At 41.4% G+C, this 26950-nt stretch overlaps 1 protein-coding gene across 1 annotated transcript in view; it reads left to right on the forward strand.

Annotated features, from left to right (window-relative positions):
* Nucleotides 1–21737, forward strand: part of GGH (gamma-glutamyl hydrolase) — a 29297-nt gene extending 7560 nt beyond the window's left edge. Inside the window, exons 3-9 of the mRNA XM_037133523.2 lie at nucleotides 796–846; nucleotides 3401–3485; nucleotides 6469–6607; nucleotides 8995–9101; nucleotides 14936–15026; nucleotides 18830–18967; nucleotides 21012–21737. Coding sequence (XP_036989418.2) covers nucleotides 796–846; nucleotides 3401–3485; nucleotides 6469–6607; nucleotides 8995–9101; nucleotides 14936–15026; nucleotides 18830–18967; nucleotides 21012–21133 — 733 coding nt within the window. The 3' untranslated portion in view covers nucleotides 21134–21737. The remainder of the gene's footprint in view (nucleotides 1–795; nucleotides 847–3400; nucleotides 3486–6468; nucleotides 6608–8994; nucleotides 9102–14935; nucleotides 15027–18829; nucleotides 18968–21011) is intronic.
* Nucleotides 21738–26950: the final 5213 nt, after the last annotated feature.

Raw genomic sequence — 26950 nt, forward strand, 5'->3', positions numbered from 1 at the left:
TCCGTCCCTAGCTCTCAGCGCTTCTGACTTTTGAACACACAGCAGTCCGCAGACCTTTGCAGCTGGTGGTGAGGCAGGGAGGAGTCAGGGCCATGGCTTCTCTGTGCATTGTTTTTATCTGCCGAAACTGCCCATAGTTCAGGTAGGCGTGTTTATGAATCTCCTTATTTAGACTTCACATAAAAATACCAATTGGCTAGCAGAGCTATTTCTGGTGCTTAAATCCCTTTTTTTAAAATAATTTTTTTTCCATTGTAACTACCATTGATATATAAAATATTATATTAGTTTCGAGTGTACAACCACATAGTGATTAGGCATTTATGTAACTTAGAAGTGATCCCCGATAAGCCTAGTTAGTGCTTATCTGATACCATGTATAGTTAGTACAATATTATTGACTCTGCTCCCTGTGCTGGACTTTCCATCCCCGTGACTGTTTGTACGTGTGGCAGTTTGTGCACTTTCTCACCCAGCTTTCCTGGCCCCTCCCGTCTGGCAAACGTCAGTTTGTGGTCTGTATCTGCAAGTCTCACGGCCTTTCACATTTTGCGTATGAATACATCACAGTATTAAATTATATTAGACCACAGAAAAACATGGCTACTCCTCTGATTAGCAAAATAAGGATGTAATTATGTGACTGTGTAGTTTGAAAAGGCTCCTCTAAGAAGGTAGAGCAGTAATATTATCTAGAATTTAAGAACTGTTTTTTTATCTGGCTTTTAAAAATTAATGTGGTAACTTCCGAGGTTTGGGAAATAAATGTTTTGTCACTGTTTTTCTCGTTTTCAGGCCTGATCTTACAAAGGCAGAGTATGAAAGGCTTTTCCAGTCTATCAATGGGTAAGTTGGCAGCACTGGTGGGAGGCAGTGTGTGAGGCCTGTGTAGTCCGCTCTTGCAAAAAAGTACATGTAAATATCCCATGTGTTTCTGTGTAACTATCTCATAGCGGTGTACCATTGGTTTCCTGGGTTCTTTTATAAGAATTATTTTGTTGAGAGAGAGATGCAAAAGTCCTACAGAGAAGGAAGGTTAAGAAATAAATGTTACAAAGTAGACATATAGGATTTCTTTTGATGTGTGACAAAGTCTTTCTTCTTTTAATGCCTGTCTTAACTGTTTTGGAGCCACTTAAACGGCACATGCCGCTCTCCTAGGGGATTTGTAAGTCCTAAGCTTAAGGATATTAATCAGTTCCCTTTCAGAAGGTAATTTGCATAGAATGTGGAAAAAAGTTATCTCTTCTCTGACATCACCACAAAAGATATATTGGTTAGCTCATTGAAAAAAAAACTTTTAATAATATGAAAAAATGCTCAACATTACTCATAATTTAAAAACCCTTCTTTAAAACTATCAAGTTGGCAAAGATCAGAAAACTTGCTAATACTGTGTGGTGAAGCTGTGAAGAAACCAGCATTCTCATACTTTTCTTATGGATGTGTAAGTCGTATAGTCTTCTGGGGGCAGTTTTGCAATGTCTATTGAAATTACAAATGCACATACCTTTGGGCCAGGAAATCTTTTGTAAGTAATTAATTTCATTTTACAAATATACTCCCACATGTGAAGTGTGGCACCCAAACATAAGCACTGTAGTATTGTTTGCAGTACACTCAGTTTCCAAGCCAGCCATTGTCCATCGGTTGGGAATTGAGTAAATAAAGGAGGCTGCGTGTGATAGAATGTTATGCCAGATTAAGGAGGAGGCTGTCCGTAGCTTCTGCTGTGAACCACTCCTGTTACCCGAACAGTGTGACCTTGTTAGACAAAGGACCAAGGCGCATGATGGCGCGTGCAGTGTGCTCCCGTTTACTTTGGTTCACAGGTGGTGGCCAGGAGGTAAGTGTGACATGTGTCCCTGGGTCAACAGCCGACTCCAACAGCGGTTATTTCTGATTCGGAGCCCGATGGAGGGAACCTATCTCACTGCAAAGCTTTTATAAAAAGAGCTTCTTAAAGTTTTTTTTTACAGCATTTTAAAATTACTATCTTTTTAGAAAGGCCATGGTTAAAACAATCATATGCCTTCAGTCTTCAGTTTGGTTCAGTAAATATTTACGATAAAATCAGTTAAATGTAGTAAAACATTAAAAATGCCCGTTATGTGCAGGGACCTTTGGCCCGAAGATAAAACAAATGCAGGCGAGAACGTGTGAGAGAACCTCAGCACTTCACCGGGACATGAGCAGGGCTCTCTGCAGCCTCAGAGCACCGCCTCCGAGCCCTGGGATGCCGTAGCCCCATCCCGTAGCCCCATCCCGTTGCCCGGGTGCACGGAGGGGAAGCGGCAGAGCCTGGCTTTGCTGCCGTCGTCAGCTGAGAGGGGCAGTCAAGTTGTACTTTATGAAATTACTAAATTTCATGCTAAAAATACTAGATGTGATCAGATGCAGCTTTTTAAGTAGTCGGTCAATGCAAAGGAAGACCTGCTGAGTCTTCATTAACCCACTTGGGAGTTGTAGGGTGTTTGGCACAGTGTTGTGCCTATGTTTTCTACTAGACTGTGATTCTGCTAACAGCACAAATTACTCATCTTTGGCCCTGCAGGCTAACAGTGAGCCTGGCTCATGCAAGAAGTTCAATATAGTAGAACCAACAATCTCGAAAGCATTATGTCACATATCTTGAATTCAAATTTAAGTGTTTTCGAAATGTCGGTACATTTAATCTGACTTCTATGGTCTCTTTTGACCATCCTTGCTTAGTTTAAGACCTGTTATAATGTTTAAAATGTATAGTTAATTTAAAAAGTTGGTATCAAAACATAGTAAATATTTTTCTGTATCTCACCTTTATGGGTAGAGTAAACTCAGATGTCTGTTACTCCCCCTTCTTGTCCCCTGTACTTTTTCTACACCTACGATTATGTTCTTTTCAAAACTCCCTAATCTCACGCCTGTTTCTGAAGAGATTACAGGGTGGTAATGAAAAATTAAATTTTCATGGATATGTAATTTTAATCTACATGTATTTTTAGGATCATGTTAGGAAAAACACCTCTGTGAACCAAAAATGACTCAGGATTATGGACTTTAATTGATTTTGGCATCATGGGTCACCTAAATTTAAACCTTCCTGTGCTTACAATTTTGTCTCTACTTGATTTTTAGCTCTGTGTACTCTCTCCCCCTCCCCCGTTTATTTACCTTTAAGTTATCCATATGAAAAATAAGCTTGTTTATCAAAGAAGCTTTGGAAGAATATGCACAAAATATTCTTAAGTACAGTAATTTACAGGTGGGTAGGATTATAAATATTTCATTTTTTTAAAAGTTTTTTCATTTTCTGTAATGATCCCGCTGCTATGTGGTCAGGAAAAAGTTGTTTGAAATTCAGAAGACCGGTGTCTGTGGACGCGGGGCTGAGGCGGACCCCTGTCTGGTGTTGTTTCAGGGTCCTTTTCCCTGGAGGAAGTGCTGACCTCAGGAAGTCAGGCTATGCCCAAGCAGCCCAAATATTTTACAACCTTACCATAAAGGTAAGTATCAGTTGTTGCGTATTATTTTGGGTGGGTTTTTGTAACTTTCTATGGGGATAGTTCCTTTTTCAAGCATGTGGTAATGCTTCTCTCGCGGTTAACTCTGGCCTCGGTTAACCCTGGCCTCGTCACCCTTCCTTGCCCTTTGAGGTGACTCTCTTAAGCAGCCAGTGGTCGCTATCACTGATTTTCTACTTAATTGAATCCTGGGCTCTGGGGGACCTTCAGAGACCTGCTGATGGCCCCTTGCTGTTTGTGCTCACTAATGTGAACCAGGTTCTCTGGGTGGCTTAATAAGCTGTTTTTGTTATGTACCAGGCATTGTTCATATGTTATTAATTTTCATCTCTTCTTGAAAGCTGCCGTTTCTCCGACTCATTCCAGCCTACTGATGTTTCTTCACAGTTACCTTAACATCACTTACAGTTACCAAACAGAGCCTCTTGACTCCTTTGTAATGTCTCGCCTTTGCACCATTGCTCACACCCTCACTGTTTCTCCCCTGAACTATTAATAGCAGCTTTCTAATGAATAACGCCGGACCTAATATCTCCTCCCTCCCCCACAAATATTTTCCTGAAGAACTGCATTTAGCATATGACATACTTGTTTGAAAACTTTTTAATGGCCAGTCCCAATTACCAGTAGTCTTTCCTAGCCTGTTGCTGAAGACCGATAGTGTGTCCACAGCCCGCCTTTCTCAGCCTTTCCTTCTGCAGGTCATTGGAGCCCGGTTGGTATTTCCCCCGCACAGACTCTTTGTCCTCCTGCAACAGTTTCCACCCTTGTTAGTCTGTTTCTTTCTACTCCGTCCTCGATTTGCATCTGTGCTGTCTCCCAAGGCTGAGGCTCTGTTCTTCTGTAGAGGTCGCTCTGCCTCCTCCAGCCTCAGGCGTCCTGCTCCCTCCTCACTTTTAGAGTACTTTGTTGCAGAATTGTTCGGACATGTTTGTCTCCTACTCTGCACTATGACTGGGTCCGTGACCTTATTAGGAGGCTTCTAATTCAGAAGACAGAGTATCTTAAAATTGGCTCCTCATGTCTCATCCGATTTCGTGGTTCTGACACCCTTTGAGGTGGTCCTCATTTCATATTGTGTGGTTCATGTGCTTAGTACTTGCTCAAGATTTTAAAAAAATGAGTGAACAAAATTGAAATTTTAAAATATGATTTAAAATGAATCTGAGAAATATATATGAATATTACAAACTAGTCATTCTTTGTTTTCCTACTACAGATTCCTATAACCAGCTTGCTCGGTTAAAAAAAAAAAAGCCACATAACCTATAAGAGCCAAAGATCTATTTTAAAAAACATTATCAGTTACTTGAAGATTTCAAAACAAAGGAAAAGCTTAGCCACCCCGATCTCCTTGTTTAGCACTGGTCACTGGGGTCCACCAGGCCACACTGCAGAGGCCCTGGGAAGTGGGTACTCTGTCCGATCTACTTAGTTCCCCTCTGGGCCCTCTGCTCTGCTAGGCTGTGCAGAGAATCAGGGCAAACAGAAGATGTACTTCCAGCGAGCAGAGACTTTAAGTTTCGTTGAGAAATTGTATCCGGTACATAATGGAAACGGAACAGTCAAACCCTCTTTTGTGTTTATTACACGCAAATGCAGTAAGACCCTTCAATTTAACGTATACAAATTTAACTTCTGAAAATAAAAATTTCCAGATAACATGTTAAAAATCCTACCTTGAGGCCCTGGTTGGACGACTCGGTTGTTTGGAGCATCGTACTGTACAGCAAAAGTTGTGGGTTCAATTCCTGGTCAGGGCACATACCTGGGTTACAGGTGTGATCCCTGGTCAGGGCGTGTCGTACAGGTTGATGTTTCTCACATCGATGTTTCTCTCTCTTCTCTGACTCCCTTCCTCTCTCGCTAAACAAACAAACAAACAAAAAAACCCATATCCTCAAGTGAAGATTAAAAAATAATCCTACCTTGGAATAGAAAGTATAGGAATTAATGTAATTCTCTATTTTTCTCAGTGAGGAACAGAAAAAAACCCCCAACAATTTCCTTATTTGACATGAGTTATCACTAGGTTATATTTTATAGTTTATGCAGGAAAATGGCTGTTTTTAGAAAAGTTACGAACTTCATTTTTGTAACTATCAGCACATGTGGTTTTAATCCAGGTAACCAGAACACTCAGGTGCTACAGTGCTCTTTCCCCAGTCATTCTAGTTGTTCTGACAAGAAACCCACTGCCAGTAAGAAGCATAAATGGTAGATACAAAACAGACAGGGGAGGTTAAGAATAGCACAGGAAATGGAGAAGCCAGAGAACTTGTAGGTATGACCCATGGGCATGAACTAAGGTGGTGAGTGCAGGTGGGAGGGGCAGTGCAGGCCAGAGGGGAAGAAAATCAATGGGACAGCTATAATAGCATCATCAATAAAATATATTTTTAAAAAGAGAAGAAAAACCCCAATACCGTTGCACTTTTCTTGTTGACAACTTTTACTCTATAAAAATCTGTTCTACTTTTGTTCAGCTTTTTCCTTCCTCACTGTGCCTTTTCCTTCCGGATCATGAATCCCACCTAAGTTAAATCTAATTAGCCGAAGGTGGTGTAATGCAGCTATTAGTGTATATTCTGAGATAATGGAGGAAAGAGTGTGTTTAATACCAATTATCTAAGCAACAAGCTTTATAGAAGATTGAAAAATAGGCATTTATCAACCATCACCTTTGATATTGATAGTTCCTAACTGTTACTGGTATTACTTGGTAGTTGACTGGCAGATGCCAGTCTCTTTCCTAGCACAGCTGAGGTTGGATAGTTTCGTTGATTAAAACTGAGTTATTATGTGGGAGGTTGGCTTGAAGAGAGATTGTGATAGCCCTACTTGTGGAATCTGGAAAATTCTTGAGAAATCCACATATAACTCCGGTGCTTCCCTTGTGCTGACATACCAAATGTATAATTTTGGTTTTGAAAAGTTTGAATAAGATTCATTATCTCTTTCAAAGAGTTTCGATGAGGGAGACTATTTTCCTGTGTGGGGTACATGCCTTGGACTCCAAGAGCTTTCATATCTGACCAGTGGAGAGTACTTATTAATCCACACAAATACTGATGGAATTGCAATGCCCCTGAACTTCACTGGAGGTAAGAATTGTCTTCTTGACCCTTTAAAAATATTAACTGGGGAAGATTAGGAAGTAGTATATATCAAGTAAAAAATGCTCATGCTCATGCCCTGGCTGGGTGGCTCAGTCAGTTAGAGCATCATCCCATCCCTACACCAAAAGGTTGCTGGTTTGATTCCCAGTCAGGGCACGTAACCTAGGTTTCTAGTTTGATCCCCTGTCCGAGCACATTCGGGAGGCAACCTGTCAATGTGTCTTTCTCACAGCAATGTTTCTCTCTGTCTCTCTCTCTCGCTCTTCCTCTCTCTCTAAAGTCAATAAACATATCTTTGGTTGAGGATTTAAAAAATACTCATAACACTTACTAATTTTTAAATTATTTACATAGACTGAAACTGTGAATGGTCACCTTTGTACTCCAGTTATGAGGGTGGTTTTTAAGGAATTTTGAATTTTGAGAACTCGTTGGTTCTAGTGTTATCAGGACAAGGCATCAATAAAACTAAAATGGGCCCTGGTTTCGAGTTCTAGCTTCGTTACCGATGCTGTGGGGAGTCCCTTAACCAATCTTAACTTTAATTTCATGATTTGTAACAAAGTTTTGCTCTTGAGGTGTTTTTTTGGGGGGGTGGTGGTGGTGAGTATTAAATAAAGTTTATGTTTTCTGATACTGTGCTAAGCACTTTAAATACAGTTCTCATAAATGTTAGCTGCTATTATGATAGTGCAACACTTCCCCCTTGGCTGTGTACTCTGTTTCAGCCCAGCTGGGGGGCACTGGAGTTCAGTTCTGGCTCTGAGCACCTGGAGCTAGTGCAGACTCCACAGCGAAAGGGTATCTCCCCAACTAAACTGCCCTTATTTCAGACACTAGCCTCAATTTATGACCCCACACCACCCACACTTCTGATCAACTGGCCAAAGATGTTCCCACGAACCCTCTTAGGTCCCGCAATTCATTAGAATGACTTACAGAACTCAGGAAAGCACTGTATTTATGGTAAGTTTCATTATAAAGGATACACCCGGGATGAAGGACGGGAGCGAATGCAGAGCCTCCACGCCCTTTCCCTGTTGAGTCAGTGCCCTTCTGGCGTAACAATATGTTCATTAACCGGGAAGCTCATGGCAGCAGGCTTCAGTGTTAATGGTTCTTATTTGTGTTTCATTTCAGTGATGTAAATTAAACCACTGGCTATGGGGTTGAACTCAGTCTCTAGGCCCCCTCCCATCCCTGGCTCAGATTCCTAACCTTTTCTAATCCTGGGATTAGTCTTTCTGGGGACCAGCCTCGTTCTGACTCTCTCAGGGGCTTACTGTGAGCCTCCGCATCAGCAAACATTGCAGACGCTGCTATCCCTCAGGAAAGCCCAGGGGTTTTAGAAGCTCCCAGTCAGACACTCAAGAAGCCAGACCAATTTTTATTATACTACACTGTAAAAAGATAATGATTCTTGCAGGTTACTTGATCTGTGAAAACTCAGACTTTAATACTACCAGCTGTTCTGTTCTCATAAGCATTTTGGATGGAAAGCCGTAGTAGTTATACCTGGAACCTGTAGAACGCTCTATACTTTTCAAAGCTCCTCCTCCCACCATCTTCCTTAAATCATTGTGAGAACCCTGTGGGAAGTATATGTATTAGGTCGGTTAGTTTTGGTTGCATGTGGTAAAAACCCAGATTTTACAGAAGGCATAAATTCCACTGAAGGGAGGTTTTTCATTATCTGAGGTACTGGGATTCTGATGGAAGCCGTTAGCTTCCTGCATGAGGGCCTCGTTCAGGGACAGCTGGCCTCAGGGCCTTCAACACCATCAGGAAATTTTTATCCCTTTGATGGTACTTGTGTCTGAGTGTCAGATTCCAGAGGCTTCCGAGAGGTACATGGCTGTTTTTAATCTATTTACTGAATAGAAATTTCTTGGCCTGGTAATTAAAAGAAAATTATCTTTCCTTCAGTGTTGGTATAGTTAACCTTTTAAGTCCCAGATGCCTTTGAAAATATTTTGAAAGGTCTGGATAATTTTCTGCGAAAAGAAGTACATAACAAATACATAAAATCTTACCTGTTTTTCAGTGCTATCTACAGAACTCAGGATTCCTTTTCTCACTCTATGGCTAGTTTGATGTTTAGCATATCAGAATAATTTTAGTTATTAACATTGAATTTCTAGAAGAAAAGTACTTAAATATGAAGCATATTTGAATTTGTATGTTGAACTAACTTTATAATTGACTAGCATACCGCTGTGGAAATGATATGGTTTGCTTAGTTATCTTGATTATATCTTAATAATGACCTGTCTTTGGCAATTAGTGACTTCAGTGGATTTAATTTTTTCTTTGTTTAAATTGTACTTAAATTATTGTACTTAAATTATTCCCTTGTACTTAAATTATTTTAGATGTATTGAAGAGCAGAATGTTCCAGAATTTTCCTGCTGACTTGTTGCGGTCATTAGCAGAAGAACCTCTGACTGCAAATTTCCACAACTGGAGCCTCTCCATGAAGGTAGCACATTAATTATATAATCAAATTAATGCAGAGGATCCAAGATGGCAGAGCAGTAAGTGAAAGCTACAGTAACCTCCTCCTAGGACCAATGTGGAATTAACTAAATTTAGAGAAAGCATCCTGAATAACCAACTGAACTTCTCTCTAAGGGAGAGAAACCTTCTAACCATGGGCAGACAGAAGAAACCACTGCACCACAATAAGACTGGGAGGGAGCATGGCAACATGAGAGGGCTGGCTGGGCTCCCAAGGGTGGCAGCTGAAGATCTGGAGCAATATTTTAATGGCTGGGAGCTCCCTCTGAGAAGTGTAAGGTCTAAACACCAAGCTGGGCTTCCAAGCCTATAGCACCAGAGCCAGAAAGGAACCCAGATAACATCCACCTGTGAAAAGCAACAGGGTTTCTGCCTACTAAGAAGAGATGTCTGGAAACTCAGAGAACCTCGTAAAGGGCCAATGCACAAAATTTCATTTGCAGCCACTCACCGTGGGTTTCAGCAGTGAGAGGGCAGAGTGGACTAGAGACACTTGAGAAGAATTGGGGGTTGGAGGCTCTGGGGAGAGAACTGAAGGAACAGCCACCAGGATCCCTGTGCTGAGCCATCTCTCATACTTCAGGAGCCATCTTTCTCAGGCAGAGCTCTTGTCTCCAAGTGGCATCAACCTGAGGGGAAGCAATATCTCTGCCCACAGGAATTACGCTGCCCCACCATGTGGTGCTTAAACCAGCTGTCAGTTACATCTTGATTAGTTTAATGACTGACTAGTTTAAGGACTAATTAGTTTAACAACTCAGTCAAAAAATACGAAGCAGCCAAAATGGGAAGACAAAGAAATGGACTCCAAATGAAAGAACCAGAGAATTCTCCAGTAGGACTACATGAAATAGAGGCAAGCAATTTATCAGAGAGTTTAGAGTAATAATTATAAGGATATTAAAAAGCATGAGAAAGGACATAGAAACCATAAAAAAATGACGAGTCAAATAAAGAATGCAACATCTGAAATAAACAATACACTGGAAGGAATAAACAGTAGGTTAGATGAAACAGAGGATTACATTAGTGATTTGGAAGGCAGAGTATAAAAGAAAAAAACACAGGCAGAGCAGCAAAAAAGGAAAAAGAATTTTAAAAAGTGAAGTGGAACAACATCCTCATGATGAGAATACCAGAAGGAGAAGGGAGTGAGCAAGGGATGGAAAACCTGTTTGAAGAAATAATAACCCAAAACTTCCCTAGTATGGTGAAGGAAAAGAACACACAAGCCCAGGAAGCTCAGAGAGTCCCAAACAAGTTGGACTCAAAGAGGCTAACAGTGAGACACATCATAATTAAAATGACAAGGCTTAAAGAAAGGAGAGAATGCTAAAAACCTCAAGAGGAAAGCAGATAGTTATCTACAAAGGAGCACTGATTAGGCTGTCATCTGATTACTCACCAGAAACATTTCAGGCCAGAAGGGAGTGGCATGACATATTCAAGGTGATGAAAAGCAAGGACCTACAGCCAAGGCTACTTTACCCAACAAGGTTATCATTTAAAATTTAATGAGAAATAAGGAGCTTCCCAGAAAAGAAAAAGCTAAAGTAGTTAACACCAAACTAGTACTGCAACAAGCGTTAGAGGGCTTGCTTGAAGAAAAAAGGGAAAGAAAAAAAAAGAGGAAAACAGTCTAACAATAAAATGGCACTACATACATATCTATCAATAATCACCTTAAATGTAAATGGCTTAAATGCTCCAACCAAAAGACAGAGGGTTGCTGAATGGATAAGAAAAGAAGACATATATATGCTGCCTCTGAGAGACCCAGGTCAGATTGAACTTTACAGGGACTAAAAGTAAAGGGTTGGAAAAAGATATTTCATGCTAATGGAGAAGGAAAAAAAAAAAAAAAAACTGTGGTAGCAGTACTTACATCAGACCTGAAAGTAGACCTGAAAACCAAGGATTTAGTAAGAGGCAAAGAAGAACAATGTATAATGATAAAGGGAACAATCCAAGAAGAGGATATAACCCTAGTATACATGTAAGTACCCAACACAGGAGCGACTAAGTATATAAGGCAAATCTTGTGGGTATAAAAGGAGAGATCAACAGAAATACAGTCATAGGTAGGGATTTTAACACCCCATTGACTTCAATGGATGGGTCAAGTGCACATGAAATGTTTCTTAGGAGAGACCACATGTTAGGACACAAAGCAAGTCTCAATAAATTGAAGAAGATTGAAATCTATCAAACATCTTCTGTGACCATAATGGTATGAAACTGGAAATCAGTCACATGAAGAACACTGGAAAACACTCAAAGACGTGGAATCTAAATAACATGTTGTTAAACAATTAGTAGGTCAACAGTGAGATTAAGGAAGAAATCTATAGAAACAAATGAAAATGAGGACATAACAGTCCAAACTCTGTGGGACACGGGAAAGCAATCCTAAGAGGGAAATTCATAGCATTAGAGGCCTGTCTCAAAAAAAAAAAAAAAAAAAAAGAGCTCAAACACTCTAACTTTACATTTAAAGGAACTTGAAAAAGAACAACAAACAAAGCCCAGAGTAAGTAGAAGGAAGGAGATGATGAAGATTAGAGCAAAAATAAACAAAATAGAGTACACAAAACAATACAAAAGATCAATGACTCCAAGAACTGATTCTTTGGAAAGATAAACAAGATTGACAAAACTTTAACTAGACTCATCAAGAAAAGAAAGGACCCGAATAAATAAAATCAGAAATGAGTGCCCTGGCTGGTGTAGCTCAGCAGATCTAGTGCGGATCTGTGAACCAAAGTACCGCAGTTTGATTCCCAGTCAGGGCACATGCCTGGGTTGCAGGCCAGTTCCCGGCAGGGGATGCATGAGAGGCAACCATACATTGATATTTCTCTCCCTCTCTCCTTCCCCTCTCCTCTAAAGATAAATAAATGATAATTAAAAAATCTTTAAAAAAAGAAATGAAAAACAAGAAATAACAATTGACACTAAAAAATTACAAAGGATTATAAGAAACTATTTTGAACAACTATATGCCACAAACTGGACAACCTGGATGAAATGGATGAATTCCAGGAAACATACAATATTCCAAATCTAAATCATGAAGAATCAGCGAATCTGAACAGATTATGCCTAATGAAATTGAAGCAGTATTAAAAAAAACTCCCAACGAACATAAGCCCTGGACCAGATCACAGGGAGTTTATCAAACATTCCAAGAACTAACACCTCTGCTTTTCAAACTAATCCATGAAATTCAAGAGGAGAGAAGGCTTCCAAGCTCATTTATGAGAGCAGCATTATTCTAATTCCAAAACCAGATAAAAACACCACAAAGAAAGAAAATTACAGTCCAATATCTCTGATGAACATAGATGCTCAAATCCTTAACAGAATATTAGCAAACTGTACTCAGCGATGCATCAAGAAGATCATACACCATGATCAAGTGGATTTTATTCTGGAAATGCAGGGTTGGTACAACATTCACAAATCAATAAAGACTCATCACATAAATAAAATGAAGGATAAAAACCACATGATCATATTAATAAATGCAGAAAAAGCATTTGATAAAATGCAGCAACCATTTTTGATAAAACTGTCAGCAAAGTGGGAATAGAAGGAACATACTTAAACATAGTAAAGGCCATGTATGACAGACCCACTGCCAGCATCATACTGAATAGGCAAAAACTAGAAGCATTCCCCTTAAGATCAGGAACAAGACAGGGATATCCTCTTTCACCTGTCTTATTCGGCATAGTACTAGAAGTCCTAGCCACAGCCAGACAAGGAGAAGAAATGAAAGACATCCAAATGGGAAAGGAAGTAGTAAAACTGTCTAAATATGCAGATGACATGATTCTGTACATAGATAACCCCAGAGATTCCACCAAGAAACTATGAGAACTGATAAGTGAATTCAACAAAGTATTAAGATACAAAATTAATATCCAGAAATCAGTTGCATTTTTATATGCCAATAACAAACTAACAGAAAGGGATATTAAGAAAACAGTCCCATTCACAGTTGCTTCAAAAAGAATAAAATACCTAGGAATAAGCCTAACCAAGGATGTAAAAGACCTGTATTTAGAAAATTATAAGACACTGAAGAAAGAAACTGGAGAGGATACAAATAAATGGAAGCACATGCCATGTTCAGGGATAGGAAGAATTAATGTCATTAAAATGTCCATACTACTCAAAGCAATCTATAGATTCAACACAATTTCATTGAAGATTCCAATGTTGTATTTCACAAAACTAGAATAAATATTCCACAGATTTATTACACAAGGCCCCATGTAGCAACAGAGATCCTGAAAAAGAACAAAGTTGGAAGAATCATGCTACCTAATATCAAACTGTATTATAGGGCCATAGTAATCAAAACAGCATGGTACTGGCATAAAAATAGTCCCATAAGGCAATGGAACAGAATGTAGGGCCCAGAAATAACCCACACCTTTACAGTCAATTAGTATTCAACAGAGGGAGCAAACACATACAATAGACTAAAGAGGGTTTATTCTATAAATGGTGTTGGGAAAATTGGACAGATACATGCAGAGAAATGAAACTAGGCCACCTTCTTACACCACACACAAGAATAAATTCAAAATGGATCAAAGACTTAAATGTTAGACTTGAAAGCATAAAAATCCTAGAAAACATAACAAAATCTTGGACATTGCTCAGAGCAATTTTTTATGGGACATATCTCCCCAGGCAAGGGAAACAAAAGAAAAAATAAACAAATGGGACTCTGTTAAACTCAAAAGTTTTTGCAGAGCTAAGAAAATTATCAACAAAATATAAAGACAACCCACAGAATTGAGAACATATTCACCAATACATCTGATAAGGGGTTAATATCCAAAATTTACAAAGTACTTGCAAAACTCAACACCAGAAAAACAAACAGCTCAATTACAAAATGGGCAAAGGACCTGAATAGACACTTCTCCAAACAGGACATACATGTGGCCCATAGACATAGGAAAAGATGCTGAACATCACTAACTATCAGAGAAATGAAAATTAAAACCACAATGAGATACCATCTCACACCTGTCAGAATGGCCATCATCAATAAATCAACAAACAACAGGTGCTGGTGAGGATGTGGAGAAAGGGGAACTCTTTTGCACTGCTGGTGGGAATGCAGACTGGTGCAGCCATTGTGGAAGACAGTATGGAGATACATCGAAAAATTAAAAATGCATCTGCCTTTTGACTCAGCTCTCCCACTTCTTGGAATATATCTTAAGGAATCCAAAACACTAATTTGAAATGCATAAGCTCCCATGTGTTCATTGCAGTATAATTACAATTGCCAAGATATGGAAGCAGCCCAAGTGTCCATCAGTGTATGAGAGGAGAAAACAACTATGGGACATTTACACAATGGAATACTAAGCAGTAAAAAAGAAAAAAAATGTACCCTTTCAAACAGCATGGATGGACTGGAGAACATTATGCTAAGTGAAATAAGCCAGTCAGAGAAAGACAAATACCATGTGATTTCACTCATATGTGGAATCTAATGAATGGACTGACCTAACAAGAAAAATGGGGACAGACTCAGATGGAGAGCAGGATGACAGCTACTGGGGGGCGGGGTGAGAGGGTGGGAGGATTGAGTGAGAGAGAAGAAGGACTCATCGACACGGACAACAGTGTGGTGGTTGCTGGTGCAATGGGGTATAGGGGACTAAATCGTAATGTAAAAAAATAGAATAAAGGTTAAGTTAAAAAAGAAATGAATGCAATTAGATTAATTAAAGGAATACTTATTTTTGTTTTACTTTTGTGCTCCAGAATTTTACGATGAATGAAAAATTGAAGGAGTTTTTCCATGTGTTAACTACAAATACTGATGGCACAATTGAGTTTATTTCCACAATGGAAGGTGTGTATCGTCCTACATGGACATTTGTTCACAAATTATGTTTATATTAATCTTGACTTTACAGTTGTCTTCTTTGTGAATAAAACCACTTTAACTTTGGGGCCTTAAGAGAGAAGCGAGGACACTTTTGGAGATAGGAATTGTGTTTTCCCATGTTCCAAAGCATGCGGTTTACCTGGGTCATCTTCCGGTGTAGGGTGGGGAAGAGGGGAGCAGAGAGAGTGATGCAGAGAGAAATGGAGAAAGTGGCTTCTCCTTCTTCTATTTTTATTGAATTTATCGGGATGACATTGGTTAATAAAATTATATAGGTTTCGAGTGTACAGTTCTCTAGTACATCATCTGTATACTGTCTTACGTGTTCACCACCCAAAGTCGAGTCTCCTTCCATTACCGTTCTTTCTGCCTTTCCCTCTTGCAGTCACCTTACTGTTGTGTGGGTCTGAGTTTTTCTCAATCTGCTCACCTTTCTCACCCGGCAGTATTGTGGATTCAGTGCCCTGACTGATTCTTCTCCAGACAGCAACAAAAGACGTAACTGATGTACAGAGAAACAGTTTCCTAAGTACACTGGTGGAGTGGCAAGACATTAAGAATACTCAGGCCCAGACCTCCAAGAGCTGAGCGGAGTATTTAGGTGGGGCCACCTGGAAGGAGATGGTGGGGTGATTTCTCCTGGAATCTGGAAGGCAAAGAGCACCAAATGTCTCTGCTTGGTTTGAACCAAGAAGTTCTCAGGTGTTAGGCGAGCAAGACAACCACTACACCACAGAGCCCTGGCACTGAGGGATTGGGGTGCCTTAAGCATTCTGAATGGCAGGCTCGAGTGCGGCCTGTGTTACAGTAACTGGGAAGTTTGAGGAATCTCAACTCAAACATTTTGTTTCTCAGACTGATAGCGACCCACCTCCTCCCACATGCATGGCAGAAGCAAATAGTAAATAATTCTCTGTGGGGGAACTTAGGTTTACCCCAGACTGTAAGGAATGAGCACATTATGAGGCTTTAAGAAAAATGAGCAATTCGTAGCCAGAAAATCACAAATGAATAAGGAAGCAACATACCATGAATGAGGATAGGCAGGCAGCCTTTGAGTTGGTGGGGCTGGTGAGTGCTAATGAGAGGCCAGGGTACTGGAACAGAATAACCTAGAAGAGATTGGAAGTACCTTGGGTTATTCAAAGACTGGCCATATCACTGTCTCACTTCTGTGGGAAGGTCAAACCCCTAAGGGTTTAGATACAATATCTGGGGAATCCTGGGGAAGGTTGGTCAATCCACTCTGAAGTGGATGCATCACCTGAGTTTATCATCTTCTCTTTAGCCGTGTTTCCCCTCCTGTATTTGTTTGTTTGTTTGTTTCAATCAATAGCATCAACCAAGTTAGAACCCGAGAGCTGTCTTTGACTTCTGCTCTCCTTCCCCAAATCTAGAAAATTTATGCCATCTTCCACTCCCAAATTCTTCTTGTATATATGAAGATATATTCTCCTCTGTCTCTGGTCCTCCCCATCCAACCTCAGCATTAACCACCTTGCATCTGGATCATTGCATTGGCCTCCTCACTAACCGCTCCACATTCCACCTTCCAGCCCACCACTGCGGATCCCCCCCGAAGTGCTCGTCTGATCACACTGCGTGGCGAGCACTCTGCAGTGGCTCTTCAGCACTTGGAGGATAAAGTCTAGATTTTCCAGGTCGTTTATTCCATGATGTCTCCCTGCCTGCATCGCTAGGCTGTATTCCTGTTTGGTGAATGGCCCTCCACAAAGCAATGCTTCTTGCCCCTGTGTTTTTCCTTATGTCTACCCTCTCTGAAAAGTTTTGCTTCCTCCCTACTCCCAGTGAACTATTGGCTGTCCTTGAAGACTCAGGTCTGGTTTATCTCCTAGAGGCCGCTTGTACCCAGTATTCTCCCTCTGCACATATTCAGTACCCCTGCTTTCTTCCTGCTCTGTGCTACCTAGGAATATCTGTTTTTGCATTTATGTGCTGATGTTCTGTCTTTCCCTGAGGCTAAAAGCTCATTGACAGCTTGGACTGTGTCTTATTATTCTTTGTACTTCCAGGACTTTGTATAAACCTCAGTAGATGTTGAATGAATGGCCGACCATTTGAATGAAGGGGTATTGGGTCGGCAGGCAGGGAATCTGGCTCCATGGTGCTTCTGCTCCTGCCTGCGCCATCATGCTGGGCTCCTCTGGACATTTTATCATCTGAAAAATACGCGCACACCTGCTAGATGGGAACACCTGAGATGCTCTATTATTTGCATATTTTCTTTTCATTCTTCACACTTTTGTTCTCAGTTAGCGAGGTAGGGCATGATTCTTACAGTTTTCAGGAGCCTACACTGTTCTTTTAATAATGCAGTTGACTAAACAAGAGTGACCCTCACCTGTTTCTGTCAGTACATATCTGTAGCCATTTATCACCCATTTGTCTGTCTGTCTGATAAGTCCTTGTTACAATTCACTACTTAAGACATTTCTTATTCCTAATATTACATTTTATGTCTCAAAGAAGCATGTTAGGCGATCTTCCAGTTAACTGTGTAACCATTAGTTTTCTAATCATCTCCCCTGTGGGTCACCTGCTGGTAGCTTCACATGTGGTCCTGGACAAGACAGAAAGAAAGTGCAGTCACAGGAGACAGAGAGGCGGGAAGAGGGTGGATGGAGTGACCAGAGCTGCTGGCCGGTGGGTGGTTTTCTCGTCCAAACCCCTAGAGGGCGAGGTTAAAGTAGGTGTCCTCGTGACGCGAGTGCAGGGACAGAACCCGCGCCCTGTGAGAGGACAGTGCTCTTTCCCTGTGTAGCTCTGCTTCCAGCTAATTCTCTTGGCTCCTGCAAGTTCTTCCCCATGGTGGTCAGAGCTGTGACTTCAATGCAAAGATAGTAGATGGAGGGGTATTTTTTCAATTAAAATGAGAAAAGGAATATGTGAAGAAGAAAAGATGAGCACATAAATTTTTCAGAAGGTAAATATTCATACTCATATTTTTTAAAAAAATCATGGACTTTTAAAGACATATAATGACCTGGCTCTATAAAAATAGAGCCAGTAATATAATGACCCCCCTGCCCAGGTACCTATCTTAGGTTTCAATGAATATCATCAACTATGTGGCTATTCTTGTTTCATGCCTACTTTTTCCCCATTCTAGATCTTTTTTTTTGAAGTAAATGCTAGGGACTCATCATTTTTATCATGAAGATATTAAAGCATTCTAAAAATAATTGAACATATCACCAAAAACCTTGCACGCCAATTTTAACCTTTTACAAACTATTTTAAAATTGGCACCATGAAGTCATGAACCGTCCCAGAGTCTGAGAGAAAACCACAGTTCAGACTGAGCCGAGCTGGCTCGTACGAAAGGTACCAAATGTGCTGTTGTAGTTCATTCTCACAGGAGTAAGGCATTATGGGAGGGGGTGAAAATGCGGTATGAAGTAGACGGAGACAAGACCCTTCACAGAAGAAACTCAGTCACCACATGTGCAACTTGACTGGTGAACTAGGATGTATTCAGAGGCGTAACTGTTTTTACTTTACTCTGATTATCTAGTAAAATGAATAATATTACAAATTGTGAAAGGTTGAAAATCAGCGAAATACTGTATTATGAATTTTCACATTGACTGTGAATGCAAATTCTTTATTTTGTGTCTGAGAGCGTGCACAGTTTTACTTTGTCTGATGTAGTGAGTTACAGTATTGTTACCTAGAGCAGAAAACGTAAGAAACACTGTAGACATTCTCACCACTTAATTACCTACTAGTTTGTGTCCATCATGCAGGATACAAGTATCCAGTGTATGGTGTCCAGTGGCATCCAGAGAAGCCTCCTTACGAGTGGAAGAAATTAGACGGCATTTCCCACGCCCCTAATGCTGTGAAGGCTGCGTTTTATTTTGCACAGTTCTTTGTTTCTGAAGGTAAGATGTGGGTATATATTTTTATCACTCTCTTAGTGTGGTTTTGAAGGAAATGCTTTCATCTGAACTTTTGTGTACTCTTGCTCTGTAAATGCTCTGTTTTGAACTAAAAAAAAAAAAATCACATGAAAGCCCTGAAATTGAGTTATTAGGCATTCAGAGAAAACCAGGACGATGATTTCAATTCACAGTATTGTACACTCTAAAGTGGGCTGAATTCTGCAACAATAGCATGTGGAACATTGATTTTTTTCTTTTTTCAATACTTTTTAAGATTCTCTCTCCCCAACTAGTCTTCTTTTTTAGGAATAATGCTTTAATTATAACATTTTCTGAGAATTAGATATTTTTTTGAGGCCATTATATAAACAGAGTATATACTCGTGCTTCCATGATTTTAAGGCTGCCTACCTGTAGGCCTTGGCACGTTGGAAAAAGTTAATAAGCTTTGTTGTTTTTTTCATGATGAAAACAGACATTTTCATGCTGTTTGTGGGTAAAATTGAGAACTTACTTGTGGATATTTATGTTTTAGTTGAGTGAGCCTGAAATAAGACAGAGCTACAAACAGAACTTTTGAGGGTCAGGCCTCACTCTGGCAAGGCATAGCCATTGAAAACATCTGTGAGCCTTGCTGGCATCTATCTCCAAGCCTGGACTAAGGTTTTAGCAACTCTCCTGCTACACTGGCAAGTAAAATACAATGCTTCTTCCGGAGTTCACTCTGGATTAGACCCCATATTAAAAAAATGTTCTCCCAAGAACATTTTCATGCCCTGCGTGTTAGGGTAAATGAGATCAGGGTAGAGCAGTTTGCTGCAGTATTTTCCCTTAGCAGGCTATTACTTGGGGTTTGCTTTCCAATATCCTTTTTAAACCTGCCATAAAAGCCTGTAGTTACTTTATCCTGACCTTAGGGTAAAACCTGAGCTTTGCCTCCTTACACCCAAACTTGACCCCGTCCACTTCTGCATGCTGCCCTGCTTCTGTTTCTGCCCGATCTGTGCAAATTGCCTCAACTTTGCCCCTTTCTCCATCCTCTTTACTCTGGAGACATCTCAGTGAAGATAGACTATAAAAACATCCCTATCTATGACTCTGTGGTAAGTGGACCAGTGAGCATTAGGACCTTGCCCTATTTACAGGAGTATCTCCATCCCTAGGGTCTGCATCAGATCTTACGTGCAGTAGGCACTTAGTAAGTGTTTGATGGATGGGGTGTGAGCAGCACCCCGTTGGCTCTGGGGTGGGGCCGGTGAGCCGCGGCGTCAGCGGGTGACCACTCTACTTCGGGTGCTGCTTTCTTTGGGGGAAGTTCTTCTGTAAGGCATGTTTCCTCTTTGGCGGTATTTTCCCATTTAATGCCAAGGATAGGACAAGACGTAATAAAGTAGCCTTTCAAAAATTACGGGGGGGGACCCCTCACAGTATGGGACTTATTTATAAAACACTGTGTATTTCTTCTTACATAAATAAGAATAAATAAGGTGCTTGTATTTATTCAGCCACCTTCAAAGTACTCTCCATTTGTTACAACACCTGTTGAGACGCTTTTCTACTGCTCAAACCAGTTTTCGAACTCATTGATTTTGATGTCTTTTTGTGCTTCTACTGTTGTTTGTTTTACTTCTTCCACATTGGCGAAACATTTCCCTTTGAGGGCTTTTTTCATCCAAGGAAACAAAAAAAGTCACTCAGGGGTGAGGTCAGGTGAATAGGGAGGGTGGGGCACCGGGGTTCTGCCTTTTCTGGTCAAAAACTGCCCAGCACTCAGCATGGTGTGCTTAGATGTGCTTGTAAGTCACCCATCATGAAACAGGCAAACACTCTGGGGGGTCTTCAAAAAAAAATCACCGAAGCCAAATGCAGACTCTCACAGCGGTGCCAACTGGTACTCTGATACCGGCGGGTTCCTAGAGCACTGACCTAGTGGGGGAAGCCGGTACTACAAGGGGCCTGCCCTTCAGAAGATAATTCCATTTGGGGGGGGGTCCCCTAGTATATCCTGACTTTTAAAAAAACTCACATTTTCTTTATCTTGCAGCTCGGAAAAACAGTCATCATTTTAAATCTGATGTTGAAGAGAAAGAAGCACTGATTTATCAGTTCCATCCAGTTTACACTGGAAATATTTCTGCATTTCAACAAATTTATATATTTAATTGAGAGCTTTTCGTATGTTAACAGAAATTTTGAATAATTCTATGATGAAATTGTTTTCCTAACTTGATACTCATGACAGTAATAGAAAGCCACAGAGATCTCTTTCCTGTGATTTTACTGGTCCTGAATTGTCATTCAATATATTTTATTATTTATATCACATTTGATAATCAGTGAGGCAGATAATCATAATGTATTTCATGTAAAAGCTTTTATCTCAAAATTGGGAAAAGTATTGAAAATGCAAATATTTTATTTTTTTCTGATTGACTCTAGAAATAAATACCACCCCCTACCTAGCCAAACCATTCTTGCTGAAGCTTCGTTAAATCTCGCCTGCAGTGTGCTGTGTCTCAGGAGTATTCAGTGTAGTGCATGTGTTGGGTGTGTATGTGTGTGTCCACGCTCCTGTAGCTCCCTTCCTGCTGTTAGTTCCAAGTGAGAGCAGAGTCTGTGTCTTGAACTGTTTCATCTCCCACAGTGTCCAGCACAGTGGGCCCTCCATAAGCACTTGTGACTATCTGTCAATGAACTTTTTTCCATGGAAAATAATTTGTATTCGGTCATACATGTATTTGGGTAAATTGAAATAAATTTGTCAATCTGCGCTTTCCTCTCTCACTGCTCACTATCCTGTATACTCTCACAAATTCTGAAATGTAGGAATTCCTCAGGGGCAGCCGAGCAGCTGGAAGAGAGAGAGGAGTTTGGAGCCGTTTCTGAGACAGTGTTTATGCACCTGTTCTCCTTGCTCCACCACAGCTGCTGCTGGAGAGCTGGAAACATGGGCCACAGAGAGAGGGATTGGGCGGGAGGTTGGAGGAGGTTAGGAATGTTTTATGACAGAAAGATAAGAACAAAAAGCTTTGCTCTTAAGATAAGCCATAGCTTTGACAATAAGGTGGGCAGAACGTAGAAATTGAAAAGGCATTAACTCATTCAGCTAAAACGGACTTTGGTAAAAGTATGGTGCATTTCGGTTTTTGGTTTTTTTTTCCCATAAGCATGACAAGTGTTATTGTCAAATGTGTCTTTTCTGGCTAGTTTCGTGCCTTCCCCACTAGAAAAAGGTAGCAACACTATTATTATTCACACTGACTTGAGATATTATAGATCCGCTTGTCTCTGAAGTTCCTTAATAACATATAATCCTGACTCTGCCATCACTCACGATGCTGTGTTATCCTTCCTTTGGCCCAGGAATCCTGGCTTCTAATTGCTCCCATTGGTTTTCACTGGGCTCCATTGGTGACCACAAACGTGAGAAAATGTGAACCATTGTTTATTTTTCACTCACGTCAACTTTTCCATTTTTCCAACTATGTATATTTTTGAAGTCTTTATGCTGGAATCGCTTTATTCCAAGAGTGGAGTCTCTTTCAGAGTTGGCAACACCACCATCTGCCAGACACTACCACCTGCCAGAGAACTGCGAAGAGGCCCAAGGGCAAGTGGGATGGGCCGTCCCATTCAGGCCAGGGGTGGCTGCCCTCTGCCCTTCATCGGCTTGGCCGAACACTGACCCAAGGCAGCCCGACATGGCTACATCAGTGCAGGCAAGAGAGGACGTGGACTGGAGGTGTTTGCTTATGTTACTGAGCCCTGGGAGGTGGTGACGGCCACCACTAGAGGGACTGCCTGACACATCATGTGGAGCCTGTGGAAGGAGTGGAGCGACTACTCTGGGTGCTAGTGGCTGGGGGCGTGGAGGTGAAAGATGGATGTTGCCACACCGCTGCCTTTGTGTGCCATAAACCAGGGGGGGAGGCTGCAGTTGGGAGTTGAGTAACAGCTAACACATGGGCCCACGTGTGTTGCTCGAGCTTGGGGGTCGTGGTAGCTCTCCAGTAGCCCAGATTCCTGAACTTGTCTGTGCCCATCATGAAAGTCACTTCAAATCAGCATATAAACACCCTTCTGGCTGCCCAGTCTCATGCAATCCCATGGAAGAAATACTGTGCCTGCCAAGAGGCTTTTCTGGAACTAGAGTCTGGTCACAGGACCTGGCATAGTCCCATAGGCAGGAATTCTGGAGCTGCTCAGGGCATCTCGCAGACCTTGAAGGGGGGACATGGGAATCAGGGCCCCTGGTGGTCTGTCTGGCTAGGCTCTGCCATGGCTGGCTTCGCACCACTGGGGGGCACTAATGAAATATTGAAGGTCGGTGCTTCTTGTGACCAGGCCCTATGCAGGACCAGGTCCAAGCATGGTGTACCTAACACAGTTGCACTTCTGGCCCTCCCCAGTCCCAGGCATTAGAAAGGGGCTCAGAGCACTTTGAGAAAGGCACTCCAACAGGTGGGGACCCCTGATGGGGAACATCTGGAGCGGGGGCTCCTCTGGCCTAATTCTAAGGGTGGCACACTGCCTAGCGCAGTAGGGACCAGTGACAACTGCTGCTTAGAGAGGGAAACACTTAAGAGGTAGGTATTAGAAGGTTTGTTTCTGAACAAACCCAAGTTTGGGTGCCACACTTTATACTCTCTGCTCATAGAAGATGTCCCTTAAGTCCCAGGACTCCTGCATTAAGACAGTTCATGGCTCTAGTCAGCCTGCTCCTGGAGTTGGTTTGTCAGCTGAAACTTATTTGCCACCACGTCTGCTCTAGAGAGTCACTTCAACAATTTATGTGCATAGGAATCGCCTAGGATTTTGTTAAACGTGCAGATTCCGATTCAGGAGCCCGGGTGGGGCCTGAGATCTGCACGTGTAACCAGCTCCCAGGTGCTGCTGGCCAGCGGGCCTTGCTGAGTGTCAGGGAGCGGGCTTTGTCAGCAGGGCTGGAGCAGAGGCGGGAAGACTGTGGGGGGGAGGGAACGTGTGGATTAGGAGAAGGAAAAGGAAGAAAGGAAAAGAGGAAGAAGGACTGGGTAAGGGTGGGGCTTCCTTCCTCACGGAAGAGATAATGTGATTCATTCCCTTGGCCTTTTCTCTTACCTAAGTGGAACACCTCAGGTAGAATGGGAGGCAGATCTTTCTTTTCTTTCTCTTCCTTTTCTTTCTTCCTTTCTTTTCTTTTCCTTCCCTTCCTTCTTTCCTTCCTTTTTTCTTTCCCCTTTCCTTTCCTTTCCTTCCCCTTCTTTTCCTTTTTTTCCTTTTATAGAGAGAGGGGGAAGAAGGAGAGGGAGAGAAACACTGATGTTCAAGAGAATGGTTGCCTCTCACACACCCCCAATTGAGGAACTGGCCTGCAACCCAGGCATGCACCCTGACTGGGAATCAAACCAGCAACCCTTTGGTTTGTAGGCTGTCACTCAACCCATTGATCCACACCAGCCAGGGCTTAGCCAGATATTTCTGAATACCCATAAGTGTATGTGACTAGTCTGGCAAGAGACGTTTTATGAAGGGGATGTGGGCTGTGTCCATTTCCACACTGCAGAACAGGAAAATCTCAATAGCTTGTCAGGCTGTTTCCATGGTTAGGATGGGGTTAGGATGGTCCTGTATCTTCTAAAAGTACAGTGATAAATCGTGCTAAAGTATTCAGGCCCAGAACTCCGCAATAATGGAACAGCCCGGCACACATGCTGTGTTACTTATCAGAACAGCAGGAAAATATACCATTTTGCTCATATGGGAAGAATTACAAAACAAAGGTCTTTTGCTCATTAGAAACAGAGGCTTTGTTCTTATTTTGATTGTAATTGTATTCCACTTAACTTTCTAAAATGAATTAAGTTTTTATTCTATACAACATTTTTCACCCCAATAGTGGTTTAAAATGAAGTTACTTTGCAGTAATGAGTCAGGAACACTAGATGGCAGGAGAGAACCAGCTGACAGTGGTTAAGAGGTTGTGTTTACATCTAAACATTTAAAACAGGAGATTTTAGGAGGTTGACAGAAACCTAAATGAAATTGAGTAGTATAATTACTACATTTATTTAAATACTAATGGTGTATTGCATCATTATGTTGTATACCAGAAGCTAATATATGTCAATTATATCTCAATTACAAGATGCTAATGATTGTATAAATATAAATTTATACCTAGTACCAGATGTTTTCTATTCTGATTTATGAAGAGGCCCTGAAGGACTTGATTTTTAAAAAGCAAACACAATTTTAATAACTATTTAGGGTCAGGTACTCTTCTGTACATAAATTGGTGGACTGCCTACAAAATTCCAATCCCCCTTTCCCTGCTGGCTAACTGGGCAACTGCTAGGCTGGAGTAGTAATTTTTTGGATGAGTAAAGAACCAGAGTGTCATATAATGCAAGATGCTCTGGGGACACCCACAGGAGAGGCACTGTCCTGTGGCTTGAGAACATCTACTGTAAGCAAAATACAGGTAGAAGTGCTCTAACCAAACACTGACCTGGCTGGAGATTTTCCCCTATAAATTTTCTCCACAGAATGTGCTCAAAATCTCATCGAAGTTTCCCTTTCAAATTTAAGAAAAGTCTTTAATCATGAGTTTTTCTATTGGACGTGTTCATGTTCATATACATTTAGCACACTTTTAGAGTTTCAATTCTCTGGCATTTATTGTAATCTCATAATTTATCATAACCAACTTCTGAGCCAGCCTGCTTCACAATAGAGACACTCCTCAGGAGCTTACCGTGACTCATGTCCTTCTGTGGTTCATGATTCAGATGCCCCTCTGCTGGCAGATACCGTGTTTGCTCAGGTCTGTGAGCAAAACGGACTCATCCTCTGCCTCTGCCCTTCACCGCCTCTGTCTCCACCTCGCAGAAAACTATCCGATGTAATTTTTTTCACTTGCTCTTGTAACTAGCCTCTGCCTCCTCACGGGAACTCAATTCACGTGGAGGCAGAGACTTGACTTTGGCCTGCGTGTGTGGCTACTGCTGCTTCAGTAACTGCTGGGAGCTGTGTGCTCAATGCCAAGAAATGCCTGACTGGCTGAACTTGAGTATACAACTGGGGCCTGTGCTTGAGGGATGAATTACAATATTTTAATGGAAATTTTGACTACACTTAACTTTTGCTTTATGCAGTCACTTTACAACTTAATCCCCTGAGTCAGACTTGACTCTACTGTAGAAGTTGGTGCCCCGGGAGGCCACTTTCATAAAATAAATAACAAAAACCTGGCAACCTGAAGGTCTTTAAAGCCTCTGATCACAATTAAAGTGCTGATGTCAACAACTTCTAACATCAAATATACTGAAAAAATGCACTGGGCTCACCATTTCAATGTTAATAATTCAGCCCAAATAACACGAGGCTTTCTGGCTTCCAATTCAAAACGCTTTTCAGCTCAGCATCATACACAGAAAAAAAACATGAATCTAACTCCAAGAAGCACTGAAGAATGAAGTAGTTGAAGCTTTGATTTTACTTCTGTATGAGGCTATGGGGGAGGGAGCGATTGCATTGCCACAGATATACTAAGATTTCCTACTGAAGACACCTTTATTTGTAAATTCCTCAGTCCTTTGGTCTCCTTTCCTTTCTGCCTTTCTAAGCTGTCGCCTAATCTTGCCTTCTTCCTCCTCCTTTTTCCTGTCTCCCCAGTCTTCTTTCTTTCATGACATTTCTACCATAGATCCGTGTAGCTTTTCTAGGCTTCTAGTTGGGAAACAACCGTGCTTCCACACTCTGCGCAGCAAGGCTGGGAAGTGTCCACGAGGAGTTCCTTTCTTTCGCAGGCTCAGGCTGAGCAGCCTCCCTCCGTGGGAGCCCTTGCTGCTGTCCAGCTTCTCAGCCGTGTTTTATTCCCTTGGGTCCTGCCCTTGCAGCATCGCTGCCATCGAATGAACGGAAGGGTAGTGAGGACAAACATCTGAAAACCCCGCCCCCCCCTGTGATGAAGCATGCCACGCCCATCTGCTTGTGGTTTGT

The sequence above is a fragment of the Artibeus jamaicensis genome, unplaced genomic scaffold (assembly GCF_021234435.1).
Source record: "Artibeus jamaicensis isolate MK-2021 breed Jamaican fruit bat unplaced genomic scaffold, CSHL_Jam_final scaffold_916, whole genome shotgun sequence".
Classification (NCBI taxonomy): Eukaryota; Metazoa; Chordata; class Mammalia; order Chiroptera; family Phyllostomidae; genus Artibeus; species Artibeus jamaicensis.